This window comes from Phodopus roborovskii, unplaced genomic scaffold (assembly GCF_943737965.1).
Source record: "Phodopus roborovskii unplaced genomic scaffold, PHOROB, whole genome shotgun sequence".
Classification (NCBI taxonomy): Eukaryota; Metazoa; Chordata; class Mammalia; order Rodentia; family Cricetidae; genus Phodopus; species Phodopus roborovskii.
In genome coordinates this window covers 7,146,650-7,162,701 of record NW_026126433.1, presented here as the reverse complement: position 1 = coordinate 7,162,701, position 16,052 = coordinate 7,146,650, and the positions used below count along the sequence as shown (strand labels likewise).

At 36.3% G+C, this 16,052-nt stretch overlaps 1 protein-coding gene across 1 annotated transcript in view; it reads right to left on the bottom strand.

The window, feature by feature from the left end:
• LOC127223341 (EGF-like and EMI domain-containing protein 1) overlaps window positions 1-16,052 on the bottom strand; it is a 650,856-nt gene that overhangs the window by 250,135 nt on the left and 384,669 nt on the right. Inside the window, exon 5 of the mRNA XM_051185850.1 lies at window positions 9,154-9,276. Coding sequence (XP_051041807.1) covers window positions 9,154-9,276 — 123 coding nt within the window. The remainder of the gene's footprint in view (window positions 1-9,153; window positions 9,277-16,052) is intronic.

Below are 16,052 nucleotides of genomic sequence, written 5' to 3'. Positions count from 1 at the left end.
GGACAGAACACCTACTGGGCAGGCATTAAGATAGACAATAAATTGAACCTCATGAAACTTAAAAGGGTCTATAACACAAAGGACACTGTCAATGGGAGAAAACAGCAGCCTATGGAATGTGAAAATATCTTCACCAACCCCCACATTGTACAGAGGATCAATATCTAAAATATATAAAGAACTAAAAAAAATAGACATCAATAAAACAAACAATATGATTTAAATTTAGGCATAGATCTAAACAAGTAATTCTCAACACAAGAATATTAAATGGCAGAGAAACAAAGAATGTGCAACATCCTTAGCCATCAGAGAAATAGAAATCAAAATGACTCTGAGATTCCATCTTACATGAGTCAGAATGGCTAAGATACAAGCTCATGCTGGAGAGGATGTGGACTAATGGGAATACTCTTCCACTGATGGTGGAATTGCTAATTGTACAGCCATTTTGTAAAGCAATATGACAGTTTCTCAGAAAATATGTAATTGACCCAGTTATATCACTCCTGGGCATATACATACATAAAGAATGCTCATCATACCACGAGAACAATTGCTTAACTATGTTCATAGTAGCCATATTCATATTCATCCAGAAGCTAAAAACAACCTAAATGTCCCTCAACAGAAAAATGGATAAATATATGTGCTACATTTACACATGGAGTATTGCTCAGCTGTTAAAAATAATGACATCAGCAAATTTGAAGGCAAATTAACGAAAGTAGAACACAATCATCCTGAGTGAGGTAACCCAGACCCAGAAAGAAAAACATGGACTGTACTCACTCTTAAGTGCATATTAACTTTAAAGTAAAGGATAACCATGCTACAATCCACAGACCCAGAGAGGCTATATAACAAGGAGAGCTGAAGGGGCAATGCATGGATCTCCTTGGGAAGGGAAATGGAGGAAATCTCCTGGGTGGACTGGGGCAGATGTGTATGGGAACTTGAGGGGTTGGGTTAGGGGTAGAGAGAATGCTCTGAAAAATGACTGGAAAGAGGACCTTGTGGAGTTAGGGTGTGGTAGAAGCCTGATAGAAAGGAAACCTACACAAGTCTACAGGATGGTCCCAGCTAAGACTGCTGGCAGCAGTGATGCACAGCCTTAACTGGCCATTCCCTGTGAAGGGATTGGTGACTACTTTGTTGTCATGGGAGAGCCTTCATTTAGTGACTGATGGAAGCAGATTCAGAGACCCAAGGCCAAATATTGGGCTGAGCTTAGGAGTCCTGCTGTGGAGAGAGAGGGAAAATTGTAGGAACCAGAGGATGAGGGACATTAAAAGAAACTATTCTCTTGCTTTTAACTTAATTATTGTGAACCAAAAGTCCTGATTAGTATGTAGACCATGTGGAGGGTATGGAATCTTGAAGTCTAAGCAAGATTATTTTGGGTTATCTTTTGCCCAATTTATTAGTTTCTCTACATGTGACCTATTCTCTTTTTTATTAGTAGGAAAAACATTTTGAATCTACAAACAGACCCCTAGGAACCACCAAACAAAAGGTTTAGTATGCTATCAGGTGTTATTAAAAAGAAATTTGGAAAATGGAGAATGCATATAGACCTGAGAGCCATCAATAAATTAATTCAGCCAATGGGCTCTCTACAGCCTGGAATGCCCTTGCCTACTCTGATATCTAAAGAATTGCCTATTGTGGTTATTGATTTAAAGGATTATTTCTTCACTATACCTTTACAAAAAAGAGAGAAGGAAAATTTTGTCTTCATGATGCCTATTTAGAATAATTCTCAGCTGGTCAAGAGATATCAATGGAAGGTCTTGCCACAGGGAATGTTAAATAGCCCCACTTCGTGACAAACTTTTGTTCAAAAACCATTGGAAATAATTAGTAAACAGTTTCCACAATCCATAATTTACCATTATATGGCTAATATATTTTGTTGGTTGATTCTAAGGCAGAGGCATTAGAAAAAATATTCGAGGAAGTAAAGGAAGTTTTACCTCACTGGGGATTACAAATCCCACCCCCCCCCCCAAATAAATGCAAAGAGGAAATTCTCCCAATTGTTAAGGATATAAAATAGGTCCACAGAAAATTAGACCACAGAAAGTACAGATCAGGAGGGATAGATATCAGACTCTTAATGATTTTCAATAATTGCTAGGAGAGATTCCTTAGCTACAGACTACTATTGGAGTAGAAGAACATGATCTGAAAAATTGAAAAAGATCCTAAAAGAGGAAAAGGTCCAAGGAAATAATCCAAGAATATTATCAGATGAAGCTGAAAAAGAACTAGAATGGGTAGAAAAATTATACTAGAGACAAATGTCAACTGTGTGGATCAAAAGCTCGACTGCATTCTGGTTATATTACCATCTAGGGAATACCTTTCAGGGATTTTGCTATAGAGGAAATATATCATATTAGAATAGATATTTTTACCACATAAACAGAAGAAAAATTAAAAGCATATTTAGAAAAGATTTCTGATTTGATTTTAAAAGGAAAATTAAGACTTTGTCAACTGACATAAATGGACCCAGCAAAAATTATAGTATTTTTAACTAATGAGGAAATTTCCCCCTTATGGAAAGATCATGAATACTGGGAAAGAGCTTGCAGTAACTTTGTGAAAATGATTAACAACAATTTTCCCAAAAGTGAGAGAATAAAATTCATAAAGAAAACCATTTGGATTCTTTCACACCAAACTCTGGAGTCCCTACATTCTACACTGATGCAAGCAAATTGATTAAGGCAGGGTATAAATCTATACAAAAGGCAGAGTTGTGTGCCATTATCATGATACTTATGGATTTTACAGAACTTCTCAATATAGTTACAGACTCTCAATATGCAGAGAGACTCATCTTACACATTGAAACTGCCAAATTGAATTTATTCCTGATGATACAGAATTAACTTCATTGTTTATACAACTACAAGAAATAATCAGGAATAGAACTCATCCTATATATAAAACACATCAGATCCCATATGGATCTCCAAGTCCCCTAGTACAAGGCAAATATGAAAATGATCATTTATTAATAGGAAGTGTGCTGGAGGCTTCAGGATTTCATAAAATACCATGTGAATAGCAAAGGTTTTAAAAAGAATTTTTTTCATAACTTAGCAACAAGCTAAGGAAATAGTTAAAGCTGTCCTACTTGTTCCTTCTATAATCAAACTCCTTTGCTAGCACGTAGTAACCCTAAAGGTATGTGTTTCATTTTGAAGAATTTGGAAAATTAAAATATGTGCATCATACAGTAGACATATTTTCAAGGTTTCAATGGGAAATTGCTCTGAGCTCTGAAAGGGCCGATTCTGTTATTACACACCTATTAGTGGTAATGGCTATTATGGGTATACCTGCACTAATCAAAACTGACAATGCTCCAGCATATGTCTTCAGTAAATTGAAACAGTTCTTTTTTTAAAAAAAAATTATAACATAAAGCATGTTACTGGCATACCATACAATCAGTTGTTGAGAGATCTAATCACACTTTAAAGAAAATGCTCTATAAACAGACAGAGGGAACCAATATTCCCTCATATTGCATAAGACTTTACTAACCTTAAACTTTCTTAATGCTAATGAAGAAGGGAAAACAGCCACAGAAAGACATTGGACAATAGAAAAACTTCTGAGCTAAATCAGCTGGTGTACTGCAAGGATGTATTGACCTCAGTATGGAAACCAGGATATGTGTTATGTTGGGGTGGGGGTTTCCCTTTGTTTCTACAGGAGAAGAAAAGCTTTGGATACCATCTAAGTTCATCAAGATATGGTTTGAACAGGAGAAACCACTTGATGGGGGGATATGATAGGTCATCCAACAAGGTATATCATCCCACGAGTTGTATGGAGACCTCAAAAAGGTAGGGTGAGTGTTCTGTTCTTGTCTTTACAGGAAAACACAAAACACCCATCTTCAAGAAGCCAAAAGACATTGAATGTGTAGATGCCTAAGAAAGGATGGTTATCTGGAAAGAACCAACAAACAAAAAAGGATTTGACTAGTGGTACCAATATCTATTCTTAGTAAAATTTTTATACGTAAAATTGGTATCTCCTTACTTCCTAGAATGCTGGTAGTTCCAATTCATGTAAAACCAATGCTGTCTTGGGAGTTGGATTTGGATTTCCTTCTCTAAATTCAAATTATTTTTATTTGTCAAAATAAAATTCAACGTTTCTGTCTCATATCAAAAAAAAAAAAAAAAAAAAAAAAAAGAAGAAGAAGAAAGAAAGAAAAAGAAAATTGGTATAAGTCATCAGACAAAAATAAAATCTAGGGACAATTATTTATCAAAACTCTGTTATCTCTCTAAAATCCTAATTTCCCTCATACATATTGTCATCCTTATTTTTACGTTTCCCAGTATGTACACCTATAAAAGTTAAACATCCTGTGCTGATATTATTGTTTAAGTCTTCCACAATGAACAATAAAATTTTCTAACAGCAATCTTTGAAATCTCCAGAAAGATGGGGCCCCAATACATCGATCCCACTTGATTCAACTTGGTGCTTTTGAACTAGTGAATACCACTCTAAGATCAGGTGAGGGCTAATACTGCTCTAGACAAGCCAGACTAGCTAGCACCTTTGAACACTCTGGCCAGAGCTTCAGAACTTTAGTCATGCATCTCCTGCCACTCAGAGACTAGCTACAAATGTTACAGCTAGTCCTCTGGAGACTTTCCATTGCTTTATTTGTTTCCTACAGGATCCCATAGAGTCACCATCTCCCCATTTCAGCCAAAAGTAACTCTTAAGAAAAACAATGTCCCCTTTCCCAAAAGTTGGCATTAAGGGTATTTTCTTCCCTGTTGTCTTAAAAGGGATACTTATCACCTGCTTAGGGTGGGTTTTAAGTTGTGTAGGGTTGGGTATGGAAGGTGATAGTCAGACTGGGGTATCATTTTTAGAAAAGCTTAAGAGTATAGATAGGAAAGGTATGGTTAGGATGGGATATAGGTAGATTAACATATCTTCTTGTGAACTACTTTTATAACTATTAGCTATAGATAATTTAAATTGTTAGATTCTTATATGTTGACTAATTAGAACCATCTTTCTGTTTGTGATATTTTGCACACAAATATAAAACTATCTTTAGGTATATATTTTGTGTATTGATACAACTTAGGATATTTTATCACATTGCACTTTACAGTTCTATCTCTAGTCAAGACATTTAAGTTCTATCTGTTATTGATGTGTGTGTGAGTGCATATGTGTGTGTGTGTGTGTGTGTGTGTGTAGTTACATTTTTTTAAGTCATTTCTTTTCTAAATTATTAATTATTTTGGGAAGCTTCAGCCATTGAGCAACTACATTTCTGGGAATTACAGATTATAGTTACCCATGCTTCTTCTACCTATGAGGTTAGTCAGAAATAGATATTTGATCTTCAAACACTTCAAAGACCTGCAGAATATGGCATTAAATGTTTTAATATTAGTACTCTATTGACATGAGACACAATTGCTCCTGACAGCACCAAGCTATTCCTGAGAGTATGCTGGGCACTCTTAACACTACATCTTGAGTTTATTCTCTCCTTGGCTACTGGTCTCTTGGGCAAAGAATTGCCCTCACCTTGACTGCTGACCTTGGACATGCTGTTCTAACTGAACTTGCAGGAGATAAACTTAAAAAAGACTGCTGAACCTTGCCAAGTCAGGATAAGAGAGTTTTTCAGTTTCCCTGCTTCTGAGATAGTCTGTCTGACACTTTAGGCCTTAGCCAAAGTTGGTGGCTCCAATGCTGCTGTGAGACTTTGGGTGACTGTCCAGGTAGTCTGCTGTTTCTGTCTTAATTGCACCTTTAGAAGTCACAGGCTTGTGCTTCCTACCTACCCTAGTACTGTTATTTTCTTTCTCAGGTCTTTGATGAAGTTGAAGACTAGACAGTCATAGCAATATCCACTCTTATCTTATATTGACAAGATTTAGCCTTTACAGATTAGTACTACCATCAGAGTAATCTCTGTCATGCCTTAATTCTGACACTAGACATGTATACTGGACATGTAGTGTATATATCCATTACTCAGTGTTGCTCTTGCTGATAGTAGGTTTTAATTTGTGCATATTTAATTTTCTTTTTCCTGAAACATACTTAGCATTTGTTATCATTATAGATAGTTTTTGCATCAGGCATAAAAACTGTCTTCTTTAGACTAAAAGGGGAATTGTAGAGGTCTTGCAGTGAACTTGTAATGGTGGCCACATCCACTTGGGCATGGCCTCAGGCAGAATGAACCAGAAAAGGGGAAACTTGAGAGGTGGCTTTCCTTAGCACTTCCTTTCTAGTGGGGCAGCTGATCTGGTGGAAGGGCAGGGAAACACTATTGTGGATCTTTGCATTTTTTCTGTGTAATTGTTCCCCAATAACCACCCATTTATCATTTATCTTGGGTCTAGTGAAATAATTGCGTCCTCACCTTCCATCAGGTATCATCTGAGCCCTATAGCAAAGACTTCCCCAGATTTTGTGACTTACTTATCTGGTACTTTTACCAATGTATTAGAAATATGTCTTAATTTTTAATTTCCTTTTTCTATAAATTTACAAACTCGTGTAACTGTTAACATATGTAAACATGGAACATGGGCTGAGTTAAATCAGTGTTTCTGGGCCAGAGTCACTCTCACTCACGTTCGGCTCCCAAATAAATTGTCTCTTACTTCCTTTGAGGTGGGAGTTGTGGATTAATATCAACACTATTTACATGAACAAGTTTAAGTCACACAGGGTCAGCAACTGAGTCAGCAGCATGACAAGGCCAGCATAACCTTCTCTACCAGTCATTTCAGGAAGTGAAAGCACCACAAGCCAAGATGAGTAAGAGTGCAGGTGGGGCTGTCTTTGTGGGAAAGGTGCTTCCTTCCACTTCCCTGTTCTCATTTCTGGGTCCAGGTAAGGTGCAAACAGCACTACCCGGTGATGTCCCTGTCAAGTCTCCTCAGAGGCAGTTGTAGTCCTACACAGTTTCTGCAAAGCTACCACAGTTCAGTGCAGCCAGAGAAAATACTTCACTAAATAGTTTCCTGTTTTTGAAACAATTTGAGTTGATACAAGATGAATGGATGAAGGTACACTGTGAAGTATACTGACTAATCTGCTCTGTTAGCCTAACAACTACTATAGAATGCAGTGGAATTGTTATGTCTAACATCAGCTGCTAGTTGGGCTAGGCCTGTGAAATGTTTCTATGATAATGAAATTGAAGTTTGTGACAACCTTCTACAAAAGGACAACACACAGGTCACTGCCTGTCAGGATGTGGAAAGGAAAGCAATATATAGTGGTACAGTTGAAGTGTGTGTTACCATCAGAGGCCATTCTCTCTGCTTCAACTTGTGGACACCTCTGATGTTGAATCTATACTGTAGTACTACTGCCAACCTCACCCAAAGTTAGAAATTATCACAAGTAAAGTGAGTGGCCAGAAGGGCTTTCCCTGAGTGAAGCCTATCTCTGAAGATATAGGTTCTCTTGTCCTTGAACACACCAGACTGTCTATCTTAAATCTTCCAAATGATAGCATGATTGAGTCATGGTGGAGCAGACTGATCATTTGAACCTGTGCTATGAGCCAACTGAGCAATCCCTACCAAACCCATTACCTCAGTCCAGGGCACTTTCACTAAGAATATCTTTATTTATTCTCTTAACTCTTTACTTACATATGTGTAAGGAATATGTTTTTTCCTCCTGCTGCCTGGTCTTGTCCCGCTGCCAAGCCAGCCCCAAATAACACACAGAGACTCTGTATTTGATATTATACTGTTGACCAGTTACTACTTTCTTATCGGCTAGCTCTTTATTAAGTATTAACCCATTTGTGTTAATCTATGTATTTCCACGTGGTCTTCTTACCCGGAGCCAGCTGCCATGTACTGCTCTCTCCAGACTCTCCATCTTGGCTCCTCCTTACTACTTCCTATTTCCTCCTTGTCTCCTAGTCCTGCCTATCTAGCTTTCCTATTGGCCAACAGTGCTTTATTCATTATGTCTAGGGAGGCAGGGAGTGAGATTTCCTAGGATCAATGTCCACAACACAGCTAGAATACTTTACTACTTATCATGTCCTTAAACAACTAAATCAAAAGACAATGATGCCCAAATTTACAAAATTATAGTGGAGGGAATAGGGAAAAGCCAGAAAAGAGAACAATGGGGGAATAGCACACGTGATCCTCCCAGGTCAGAGCTCCTGCTCATTGCTTTGAGTGAGAAGCTTTCTCTTCCCACTTCACCTTCACACAGTGAGCAACCAGTACACTGAATGCAAACACAGTACAATGTATGGTTATCCTGGCCTAGGCTTTCATCCTTTATGCTAAGTGTTTTGAATGCATTGACTTATTTGGGTCTCACAGCAACTTTGCTGGTGGTTTTAGAAGCTAATGTTATTCTAAGTTTTACAGGTGGCAATTTCAGAGAGATTAAGGAACTTGCCCAATTAGGGACAGAGCTGAGAGTACAGCTCACATCTTTGTTTCCAGTGCATTTAACCCCATTTAAGAATCCCGAGCACATTGGTTTATAAGATCTGAGCACACGTTTCCATTTTTTCCTCTAATCAATGAGTTCCTTCAGGGAAGAATTTATTGCTCATTAATTTTACATCTCTAAGGCATAGAATAATGCCTAATAGAGAACAGTAACTCAATGGCTGTCAAGTAAATAAGATGATGAATTAGAAAAATAAAAGATGAAAGGATTTAATTTGAAAAAGGTTAAACTCAGAGCAAAAGCTCATTTGATAGTAGGATGCTGTCCCATGTAAGCTTTGTGCATCCTATTTGTTTTAGCAACATATGACTCTTTTATGAGAAGCACCATTTTTACTATAGAAATAATTCAATGCTTTCAAAAATGTACTTTACCCCAGGACTTAAATGATTGAAATTCTATAATCAGAACATGGAGCAAACAACACCAGTGTATAATCATAAGCTGCCTATAATAAGCTACTTGAAGTGTTCTAATGGGTTGCAAATTTATAATCTAGACACAAGGAAAAGATATGCTTTTGGCAAAATTTAACAGAAGTGCCTCAACTGGCTTGTATAAAAAACAACCCAGGTCTTTTTATTATATACGTGTTCTCTGTTTCCTTATCAGTAGACAGACAGTCTTCACCGGTACCTTTACATCCTTTGCCATCTTCCTCCAGCTTTTGGCCAGCTTGACATCTGCAGTAATAACTGCCAATCGTATTGCAGCATTGGTCTTGACAGCCACCATTGTCAACAGCACATTCGTTTATATCTGCAATTGGATAGTTGTATAGAATCAGTCTCTTTGAAGCAAACACACAGAAAGAAACTTCAATGCCTCTCCTAAAATCAATCAAACAAGAAGCTGCCATTCCTTCTTCCAGATTTAAAGAAGGGAAAATAACATCTCATTTTATTTTATTTGTGTCTGTGTGCATGTGCATATGTGTGATTTTGTATGTAATTGCAAGCATGCAAAAGGGACAACATGAAGATGGAGTTCAGAGGGCATCCTCAGGTGTCCTCACCTGAGAAGAATTCTTATTGGTGTATGCTATGATACTTGGCCTATGAGTTTATGAGGTCTCCCTTCTCTGTCACATCTTGACACAGAAGCACCAGGATTGCAGCTTGTGCGGTAAAGAGTTTTACCTAGTAAGACATATACCCTGCCCCGGTGACTCATATTAATAAGAGCTAGTGTACTCTAAGAGAAATAGCCAAGTCCTAATTTTTCATATCTGAAGCAGTACTTTTAAAAAGCTAAATAAGGAATTTTTAGTGCTGCAGATTTAGAGAGTTTGTAGAACAGATACAGAAATTTCCTACCAGTCAGAAATTCAAGATGAGGCCCAGAACATGTTGGTGATTAAATAGCACTAGAGTTTGGTTGTGCCTACTTCTAAGTTCACAGTTAAAAGTCATTTTTAGTTATAAAACACAAATCTATGCATTCCTCCCATCCAACTAACACCTGAGACATATTCTAACCGGTTTTCAAATTTGATAGTGGCCTTCCAGGTAGCATTATTACACTTCTGTTCAGTTCAGCATGTTTATAGTGTATGCAGAAGAGTTATCTTGATAGACTCTTGCTCATTAAAAGGAATGAGGAGAGAGGGAACAGTTGGGGATGGGGGAGCATGAGGGATCAGGATAAGTAAGGGTGGGAGAACTGGGGGAAGAAACAGAAGAGGAAACGGGGAAGACTGACCAGTGAGGAACAGCAGCAGCCAAATAGAAACAAAGATGGAAGAGCTGTGTATCCGATCTGAGTGACTATAATAACATGGATTAAGTGGTATTTCAGGAATAAGGAGGCAACAGGCAGAATGAACTATTGGGAATCTTGATTGGACTTTTATTAATTGCATTCATCCTGAATATACTACCTTTGAAACTGCCTTTTCTTGCTTTTGAACTATGCAATGAACTGTGTTATACATATAGAAAAAATTACAGCCTTCAAGTATATATTTTGATTTTGTAAAAATAAAATATACGAGTACATTTCTTTTTTAATTGTGAGGATTCAAGCTGAGGGCTTATGTGTACAAGGCTATGCTCTGGTGCTGAGCCCATCCACAGACTAGCAGCACAAGCTTCCAGTAGGGACCAAGTGTGACTATAGTTCAAGAAGCACTCTGTGTAGCTGAAGGTCCTCTGATGTTGGGACACCTCAGATCAGCTTCTTTGTAATGTGTCCAGACAAACTTCGGAGGTGAATTTTTGTGTGTTTATGCCTGCCTTCTTTCAAAACTCATCCATTTATAGACACATCCATGTGCTGAATTAACTTGTAGTTTACGGCTTCTTGCTCCTGTATAATATTGTATTCTATGGATCTATCAGGATGTTTAATTATCCATTTAACAAATGAAGAACAATTGGTCATTTCCTTGGTTTTGATGACTATGAAGAATGTTGACATGAATATTCTTATATAAGCAAGCGTCCCATGGATTTACACATGTACTTCCACTGGATGATGTATCTCAGCTGGAATCCCTGAGTCTAACAGTATGACACATTCTACTTTAGTAGTTATAAACAAGCAGTCTCCCAAAGTGATTAATCTAATTTACACTCCAACCAGCTGTGTGTTGGGGACCATATGTCACCAATTCCTTCCAGTATTTGGGATGTCCGGTTTCTATTTCAGGTTCTCTGGAGACTTTATAATATAGTTGTGACTTAAGTTGTATTTTCCTGGTTATTTACTCAGTTAAGCACATTTTCATATTATTGACCATTTGGGTGACATTTGTTTAAAAGTTTGTTCAAATACTTTGTCAATTTGTTTAACTCTTAAAATATTGGTTATTTTACATATTGGTCTAAGAGATTAATCTCAAACAAAAGAGATGTTTGTAATCAACTGTATCTGTTCAAGCCTTGAAAGGATTATTTTTTAACATGCACTCATAGGAGTGGAAATAAATCTATATTTCAATCAGTCTACCTATAAAGATTCAACTGATCAGATTAAGAATATCCTCATTTTGTACATATTTGATTCAGAAACAAGTGGAATGTCTTTCCACTACTGAATATACACAGAAAATTATTTGGTTTTCTTATTAATTCTATAAGCTGATAAATGTCACAGACTGATTTTTGCATCTCTAAAATAAATCTTATCAAGATATTGTGCCCCTTCCATATATTTCTGGATTCAACTGGGACTTTTGAAATGATATTGTGCTTATATTCATCATATGACTGGTATTTTTTTCTTTTCCCTTCTAGCCCCCCTCACATTTTTTGTAACACCAGGTTCTTGTACCAACATTTCATGGGAACAAAAGCAAGTTAGAACTATTTATTTTTTCTATCGCCTGAATAGTTTGGTTTTATTTTTTACTTCAATGTTTGTTTATTATGAAATGCTAGATCAGTTTCATGGTGGAGATAGCATATATTCAACAAAATCTCAATTTTTCAGAATTTGTTAAATTGCTTTATATTCTAACACTTGCTCAATATTGGTTTAAAATTATATATATACATTTCAATTATGTATAAACATGTATATTTAATTAGTTTGAATTTGCTACACAGGCTTTTCATACATTCACATCTTCGAGGATTTTTCAAGATTGAAAGTTTTGTTTCATACAATTTGAAGTTTTATTAATCTTGCCACATTTTCCTAGCACATATAACCCTTTGTTATAAAGTGTGCCTTTTTAGATCTAGCATCTCTCACTAAAGTTGACTTTTTGTGACATTGCTACCCATATCAATTACCTTTTGGTTACCATTTGCATGAATTTCATTTTCTAAGGTCTGCTCTTACACTTTATTATTCACACATTTGAGAATTTCTCTATGTGTTATTTGAATCTATTCTAGCTCTTTCCAAACATAAATAGATTCTAGTTCCCCATTACCTTAGTCTTTGAACTATAGGATGACACTCTGTAATTGACCTCTGACTACTGACATCTTTGAACTAAATCTACAATTTCCCTATTTCTACAAAGTTGCAATATATTATGCTGTAATTCTTATCCACAAGCACCCTCCTTTAAATTTATGATTTTAGTTTGCCATTTTCCCTCGTTTTCAACTGTCTACTGTATATTAATTTATCACTTTAGTGGTAATTCTAGACACCACAGCATTCATTATTAGATGCTAATATAAATTAGTGTTTAACCACTTCCAGAAACTACAGTCACTGCAGTTTCTGTGGCTGTTAGGCTTGGAATGTTCAAATCATTGTCAATTCTATGGTGGTTTCAGATTTTAAATGGTGTCTACCTTATATTATTATTGTATGTAAGCATCAACCTGGGTTCATCCTTTTATTCACATTTTCTGGGACTTACCATTTCTTCCTCCATTCATCATCCTAGATGCAATGTTGTCATTCTGAAAATGACAAGAATGTATATTTTCATATTTATAATTTGGTGGGATTTTTTAATGCTTTGTTTGGAAATATCCCACCTGGTTATTCATTTTAAGAGTTTTATAATTATAAGAAAATTGAAAAAATAAAAGTTACCTTTAGCCCACACACTCCACATCTCATGATTAGAAACATCTTAAGTTAGTTAGATACATTTATTTAATTAATGAGTCAGCATCAACAGGCCATGGTCACATAGTCACATTTCCTGTCCTCAAATAATACCCCTCTTCTGTCTCAGGATTCTTTCCACATCATTACACCAAATTTAAATACTGTGCCTCCTTAGGCCTCAAACTTAGTTCTGATGTTCTTGAAATTTTTGAGTAAAACCAATCAGATATTGTGTAGTGTAATTTTTGATATGATTCTGTGTGGTGCCTTTCTTGTTTCATGTTGGGAATCTTGTTTTTTGAAGAGGAATACCACAGGGATAAAGGGTAATTTTCACATGAACAGGATTTAGCTTTGGTTGGTGCTGACCTTGATCCATTGGTTAATTAAGGATGTGCCAGTTTCCTCATTTTACAGTAGCAAGGCTACTCTTTGGAGCAAAGCCATCTTACAGAGCTATATAGTATGAGCGAAGAGCCAAGCCTATTCACCTAAAAGTAAAGAATCCCACAGTCCTCTGCAACTCCTCCTCACCAGGACCTGCCTCTTCCCCATTTACTGTAGCCAAATGTTGAAGATTCTTCTCAATGGAAGAGCACTAGGTTGGCCATTGGCTTCTTCAAGCTTTTCCTATGCCATTCCATCATCATTATTGAAAATAATGGGCCTGTTTTCTCTGCTGGAAATATAGATTCTCTCTTGATTTCTGTCTATCCACCGAGCAACCTGCTGGCTCCTGATATTTGTTCATTTGTTTGTTTCCTTGTCATTTCCTCCCATTGAGTTTTAAGTGCGTCTAGTTGTACACTTATGCTTTGCTTTGACTTTTAGAGGAGCTGTTCCTAACTTCACCTGTCCAGACATGGCATTTCCCTCACCTTCTGCAGCCTCTCCTATCCTTTACATAAATGAAATTAAGAGACCTACCATGTGCAAATCATTTGTTTTCCCTTTTATTTTGTTTTATAAGCATATATTCTTATTCGTGGCTTTGGAGCAGATGTTCCTGTTCTCCTACTGCTTCCCAGTCTTTCTTCTAATCTGAAAGGCTGGGCCTCATGCTCTCATGGATCCCCAAAGTTGTTGCTCCAGGGGAGCCTGGGTGGACATCTGAGGCTGAAGGAAAGTTGCCCAGAATATCATTTCCAAGCCCAGGACTGAAAAATCCTGCATCTTTTTTACACACTGGGTAGCTCTCTACCTAACATCTCTGTGAATAAAATGATTGGTTTTGTTATTCAAAATATCTTTTATTAGACAGCCACAACTGATCTCAGGGAAGTCAACAGCAAGGCCCTTTAATGACAAGGAATATGAAGAAGTACACCTTTGTAAGATAATTTCCAAAAGCTCTTAATAAATTTTAGATACTCACAAAATACAGTCAGTGGTGATCCCTTTCCATGAGCATTCATTTATCTTAATCCTTATGTATACTATCAATTAACATAAAACCAAATCTGATTCAATACTTTCAGGTGACTTACAAAATATTAATATTAAATTACAATTAGTAGAAAAATAAAAAACAAAAGGTAATTTGAGGTCAAAATGATTAGTATATAAAAATAGCACAAAAGAACTTAATGCTTTTTTTGTTTAGGAGAAATTTGAGCAGTCCATCAAATATCTAAATATATTGCAAAATATATTTTATATTTTTTAGAGTTGAAAAGAAACAACAGAAAAAAGTATATGCAGAAAAACTCACATATTCCCACAGAAAGTTTTGGGTGTGTGTGTGTGTGTGTGTGTATCAATGAACTATACCCCCAACATTCTTATAACTTTAAAATCTCCCATTCAGAATGATCAAGCTTCAAAAACAAAGATGAAATTAAAAAAAAAATATCAGAGCATATTAAGTCAGAGGTTCTTGCTTCTCCGTGGCAATTCAGTCAGTTCCAAGAGTATCTTATGTTATTCTTGGAATAGGGAATCATTGCATACATAGTGTATTTTATAATTTTAATTACAGAAAAGGAAAAATGTAAATGATTTCAATAGGAAATATTAAAAATTTAACTACTTCACATTAAGGATGCCTATCCAATCATTTACAAACAATTTTCTAAAGCATCTTCATTTGCATCTGCACATATCTCTTCACTGTAAGAGTATGTATATTTACATGTGTTCAGTACACATATCCATGGATCAATCAATCATGTTCTGGAAGAAGAGTGTATCTATTTGCATATGTTATATGGATATACTACAAGTATCCATGGCTCTATAATTCGTTCTCTGGAAGAAGAGTGTGTACATTTACATATGTTATAGTACATGTATCCGACATATGTTATAGTACATGTATCCGTGGATCTATTAATCATGCTGTGGCAGAAGAGTGTGTACTTTTATATATGTTGCAGTATACATATCCATGGATCTATTAATCATGTTCTGGAAGAGTAGGAGAAAACAAGATTAAATGTCCTCAGTGATTAATTTTGAATGAAATGACTAAATAGTTTTGTTTTGTGGGTATGCAATTTTCTATTTCTCATCTTAAAAAAAATGTTAGGGAAATGTTAAAAAGCGAGTACTTTATAAAGCTACCATGAAAATCAGATTATATGACATGTTCAAAATATTTAGTGCATTGTGTGACATAGAATATTGGCTTTTATTATTACATATGTAGGAGGCCCAGATGTCTTGTGCTCACAGATAAGCACTAGGGACACCTGGAGTGTTAGCACATAGAGTTATTCCTTCTGTTGAAGGTACAAAATATGTACCTTCAGAAGTGTGGGAGCAGACTTGCATTCTATCCTGGTGACCTTTACAGTATCTGTGTGAGACCACACTGGACATTCCTCCAGAAACTAAACATAAGTGTGTTTTCCTCACTCGATATATAGAACCTACCTTTATGGAAGATGTCACGTGTACTTTACAGAGAGTTTCAGTGTAGTCATATGTGATGTTTATTTAGCTAACTTTGTTCCTCATGGAGATGTATGCCTGCTTTACCTTGCACATGACACTGACTTACATATCACCAGGAAATA